General features: G+C 41.8%; 1 protein-coding gene across 1 annotated transcript; it reads left to right on the top strand.

Annotated features, from left to right (window-relative positions):
- Positions 1-702: 702 nt before the first annotated feature.
- Positions 703-4,324, top strand: LOC139370093 (aldo-keto reductase family 1 member D1-like). Its single transcript, XM_071109413.1, has 8 exons — positions 703-950; positions 1,425-1,592; positions 1,976-2,092; positions 2,264-2,341; positions 2,748-2,870; positions 2,983-3,258; positions 3,718-3,800; positions 3,883-4,324. Exons 1-8 carry the CDS (start codon positions 858-860, stop codon positions 3,923-3,925), a joined length of 981 nt encoding a protein of 326 aa, XP_070965514.1. The 5' UTR covers positions 703-857; the 3' UTR covers positions 3,926-4,324.
- The last annotated feature ends 1,037 nt before the right edge of the window (positions 4,325-5,361 follow it).

The raw sequence follows: 5,361 nt of genomic DNA, 5'->3' as shown, positions 1-5,361 counted from the left end.
CCAACTGCCTCTGATTGAGAATCATACAAAAACCACCAACAAAGAAATACAATTGACTAGAACACCCCCCTAAACACAAAATCACATTTATTTGTCACATACACATGGTTGGCAGATGTTAATGCGAGTGTAGCGAAATGCTTGTGCTTCTAGTTCTGACAATGCAGTAATAACCGAGTAACCTAACAATTCCAAAACTACTACCTTATACACAAGTGTAAAGGGATAAAGAATATGTACATAAAGATATATGAATGAGTGATGGTACAGAACGGCATAGGCAAGATGCAGTAGATGGTATCGAGTACAGTATATACATACTGTATGAGATGAGTAATGTAGGGTATGTAAACAAAGTGGCATAGTTTAAAGTGACTAGTGATACATGTATTACATAAAGATGCAGTAGATGATATAGAGTACAGTATATACATATACATATGAGATGAGTAATGTAGGGTATGTAAACATATTAAGTAGCATTGTTTAAAGTGGCTAGTGATATATTTTACATAAATTTCCATCAATTCCCATTATTAAAGTGGCTGGAGTTGAAACACCATAGAGAAACAAGGGCTCTCTATGGTCAGGGCGTGACAGATCCTGCTTTTTGAAAACATCATCCTGTACTACCCTAGTCGGCCTTGAACTCTATGACTTCAATGAGAGGGGGCAGTCCTCCTCCCCTGGGTTTTCTGGTCCATTTTGTACTGACACAGAGAGTAGAGCACGGTGCGCTGGGCGGGTAATTTTGCACTCTGGTAGCTCAAAGGTAGCTCAGTAATACATTAGCCATTAAGTTTCCTACATAAAGAAGCCCTAGCCTCACTTCTCCCATAGTCCAAACAGACTCAGAGATGAACTTGACTGCTGAGAAACACAGTGTTCCCCTCAGTGATGGGAACCGGATTCCCCTATTTGGACTGGGGACTTATGGAGACCCACGAACGGTAAGGGAAACCTTTTTTTTTTTTTTAAAGAGCAGTTTGAACAACAGGTGCATGCGGGAAAAAAAGATTTGACAAAATGTCAAATTACACAGTACAATGTTTGTGGAGTATTCATGAATAGCACTGTTTGAATTTCACATTTTTCAAGAGTATACCTGACAGTCTGATTTGGATGACATAATTAGGATTTATCACTGACAGGCAGGCCACCTGTTAATCTCCTTCCCAGACACGTTTAGCCTGGGGACAAGGTCAACCACCTGTAAACTAGAATGCTCTCTAATAATCAAAGATCAAATGAGTCCATGTTCATAACAGCACAAAGTCCATGTTTACTGCTGTGATTGACTGGTTAAACATTTAACTAGTGATAAACAAAGTAGGCCGACCTAATGTCTCTAAGTTTAAGATAAAAGTCAACTTGACTTATTTCTTTCATGCACGTTCACTCTCTTAACTCTGTTTTTTTGACAGACACCCAGAGGCACAGCGTTAAACAGTGTGAAGCATGCAATAGATGTGGGGTACAGACATTTTGATGGGGCTTTGGTGTATTTCAATGAGCACGAAGTAGGTCAAGCCATAAGAGAGAAAATTGCAGATGGAACCGTCAAAAGAGAAGACATCTTTTACTGTGGAAAGGTGAAGTTGCTCTATTGCTGGTTGATTCACACACATCAACATCACTTAAAACGTTCAATCACAGAACCATAGTAGGCCTGTATTATAAGGGCCAGTTACATTGGCACAAATGCCTAGTCCTTGATTCAGAACTAGAAGCATGTTCAATGGGGATTCCCTATTTTAAAGTGCATTTTTGTCCAGGAATAGGCGATAATCTTTGTCCGGTAAACTGCACAAAGAACACATACCTTTGCATTTGTTTGTATTTTGGGGCCTTTTCCATTGGTTCTATTGCAACCAAGCAACGCTAAAGTATCTGAAATGATATCAAATAGTATTTGAACCCAGGTCTGTCAGGCTAATAGCGGTTGGTCATAGCGGTCTCCTTCTACCTGTCACAGCTATGGAACACCTTCCACCCTCCAGAGCTCGTCAGGCCTGCCTTAGAGAGGACACTGAAGGCCCTGAAACTGGACTATGTGGATCTATACATCATCGAGATGCCCACCGCATTCAAGGTTAACAGATTGTAGACTACAGTAGTTACAGACGTCAGTTTGAAATTGCACCCACCACTTCGAGGCCAATGTAAAAGACTCATTCAAAAAAAGTTATCATGAACTATTTTTAAGTCAACTCAAAATGTTTCAAATGTGTCAGTCATTCTTATCACGGTATCTCAATTTCAGCCTGGTGATGAGTTTTATCCTAAATATGAGGACGGGCGGTACATTTACCATGAGACAGACCTATGTGCAACATGGGAGGTGAGTTCTGTCTTCCAGGCCCATAGCCAGATGCATAATCGTCTCATTATCAGAATCAATTGTGTTTAGAATAGCGGAAGGAATCTCAACTATCAGCATCCTTATGGGGTGGTTATAATGAACAGTATAAGAAAAAGAATGTATTACAGAGTATTAGAACAGGGTAGGCACTAGCCTATACACAAAACCCAGAGTAAATATTCTGGGCAGAAATATCAATTAAATTGCAATGTCCTTGGCTCTAATCTCTGTGTCAAGGACAATGCCATAAAGAGGCAGTCTACCTCTTTCCAAAGTTCTCCACTGTCTCTAGAAGTTGTGTTGTGTTTTTCTCTGCGGTATGTCTCTCTCATTCTGGTAAATCAGTATGAATGGACATATTTTAAAGTCTCCTCTCTTCCAACAGGCTTTAGAGGCCTGCAAAGATGCAGGGCTGGTCAAATCTCTGGGAGTCTCCAACTTCAACAGGAGACAGCTGGAGCTCCTACTGAGAAAGCCTGGCCTCAAACACAGACCTGTGTCCAACCAGGTGGGGCATACTCTCGCTCAATGCTGAGATGCTTATGCAATTACATGTGGAAAACCTCCTTTTGAGATTTGTGCACGCAACTAATAAGTGCTGTATGTATTTTTCAATACAGGTCGAGTGCCATCCATACTTCACTCAGCCCAAGCTGCTTAAGTACTGCCGCCAGAATAACATTGTGATCGTAGGCTACAGCCCCTTAGGCACCTCACGGGACGCCTCCTGGGTGAACCTGAAATGCCCTCCTCTGTTGGAGGATGAGGTCCTGGTGTCCATAGCGAAGAAGTACAGAAAGAACAGTGCTCAGGTGGCCCTGCGATTCAATGTCCAGAGAGGAGTGGTGGTCATCCCCAAGAGCTTCAGCACTCACAGGATCAAGGACAACTTTCAGGTTCAACGGAATTAAACGTAGTCAACAACCACTAATATAAACTGAGTGTACAAAACATTAGGTACGCCTGCTCTTTCCATGACACGGACTGACCAGGTGAATCAGGGTGAAAGCTATGGTCCCTTAATCCCTTTTTAAATCCACTTTGAAGTCCCTTTGAACTAGGTATGGTAGTTGGTGCCGCGCTCAACAGTTTCCCTTCTTTATCAAGAATGGTCCACCACCCAAAGGACATCCAGCCAACTTGACACAACTGTGGGAAGCATTGGAGTCAACACGGACCAGCATCCCTGAGGAATGCTTTCGACACCTTGTAGAGTCCATGCCCTGACAAATTGAGGCTGTTCTGATAGCAAAAGGGGGTGCAATATGAGGGAGATGTTCCTAATGTTTTGTACACTCAGTGTATACTGCATGGTGACCTATTTCAGTTATACCCCCCTTTTTGTACTCTTATAGATATTTGACTTTTCACTCACTGAGGATGAAATGAAAGCAATTGAAGGCCTGAACAAAGACATCCGTTTTGTGGAGCTTTTAATGTAAGTATTGCACTTTAGTAGCTACAATATTGAGTCAGTTTTTATATTTAGGTGTTGATACAGTGTTTATTTTCCCCCACAGGTGGAGTGACCATCCTGAATACCCATTTCTGGATGAATATTAAGCCTGGCAATATCACTCCATGTATTCCTGTAACCTTGACAAATTCACTGAACATGTTTCATTTTTTTTGTGTGGAACCATTCTGTAGTAGCCTACGTTTCTTTGAGTTGATTCTGTCATTTTGTGAGGCAGTACCCCTCATCAAATGACCACTAGGGGGCTCTACTTGACAATGAATGAAAACCAATGACCAGTTGACGCGAAAAACTGTTTGAGAAATCAATCCCTATTGCACCTTAGTTGCATTTAACCATTTTTTTTTAAAAGTATAATAACCGCAGACTGCTGAAGTATCCCAAATATGCTGAAGTATTGCGATATGTAACACTAGTCTCATAACACTGTTAATACATCACTGCCCCTAGTGTTTGTTTATCGACCAATAAATGCACTTCAAGCTGACTTCTAAGTGGGAACTCTGGTCTAGTGTGACAAGTAGTTGGCAAGCGAGTAGAAACAGACTGGCACTCAGGCCAGGATACCTAACCACTAACCCTAACAAATCAATGTTTATCTGACACACTAACCAATAGGGGGTAATAGGGTAAAAAAAGAAAGAAAAAAAAAGATAAAATAATGTCCTATCATACTGAGTGTAAAAAACATTAGGAACACCTGCTCTTTACATGACATAGACTGACCAGGTGAAAGCTATGATCCCTTAATAATGTCACTTGTTAAATCCACTTCAATCAGTGTAGATGAAGGGGAGGAGACAGGTTAAAGACGGATTTTGAAGCCTGAGACATGGATTGTGTATGTGTGCCATTCAGAGGGTGAATGGGCAAGACGAAAAAATGTCAGTGCCTTTGGAAGGAGGTGCAAGGTGCACTGGTTTGAGTGTGTATAGGAACTGCAGCGCTGCTGGGTTTTTCACGCTCAACAGTTTCCCGGGTGTATCAAGAATCGTCCACCACCCAAAGGCCAACTTGACACAACTGTGGGAAGCATTAGAGTCAACACGGGCAGGAATCCCTGTGGAACGCTTTCGACACCTTGCAGAGTCCATACCCGCAACAAATTGAGGGGCAAAAGAGGCAAAAGGGGGTGCAACTCAATATTAGGAGGTTGTTCCTAATGTCTTGTACACTCAGACTGTAATACATGTCCCCATACTTGACATAGTTTTACACATAGTTTTACATATTCCTCAATGCCCAGCTGAGCCTCTGGATTTCCAATTGTTATAAATGTGTGGAGTACTCATGATGATACTACATGCTTTTCAACCACCGACTTTACATCCATCAACCAATAAGATGTGTCATCATGGCCTCTTAGTGCAACGCATTGGTCCAATTAAGATAAAGCAGGGCACTATGGGAATATTTATGGAGAAATCTTCCCACTGTGTCTCAGTCAGACCACAGTTCAGGCCCAAACGACCTGCCTTCACAACAGGAGACCTCGATCTGCATGCTTAAACCTCCTAATGAA

The sequence above is a fragment of the Oncorhynchus clarkii genome, chromosome 2 (genome assembly GCF_045791955.1).
Source record: "Oncorhynchus clarkii lewisi isolate Uvic-CL-2024 chromosome 2, UVic_Ocla_1.0, whole genome shotgun sequence".
Lineage (NCBI taxonomy): Eukaryota > Metazoa > Chordata > Actinopteri > Salmoniformes > Salmonidae > Oncorhynchus > Oncorhynchus clarkii.
The sequence above is the reverse complement of the archived record's forward strand: the minus strand, read 5'-3'. Positions and strand labels throughout refer to the sequence as shown.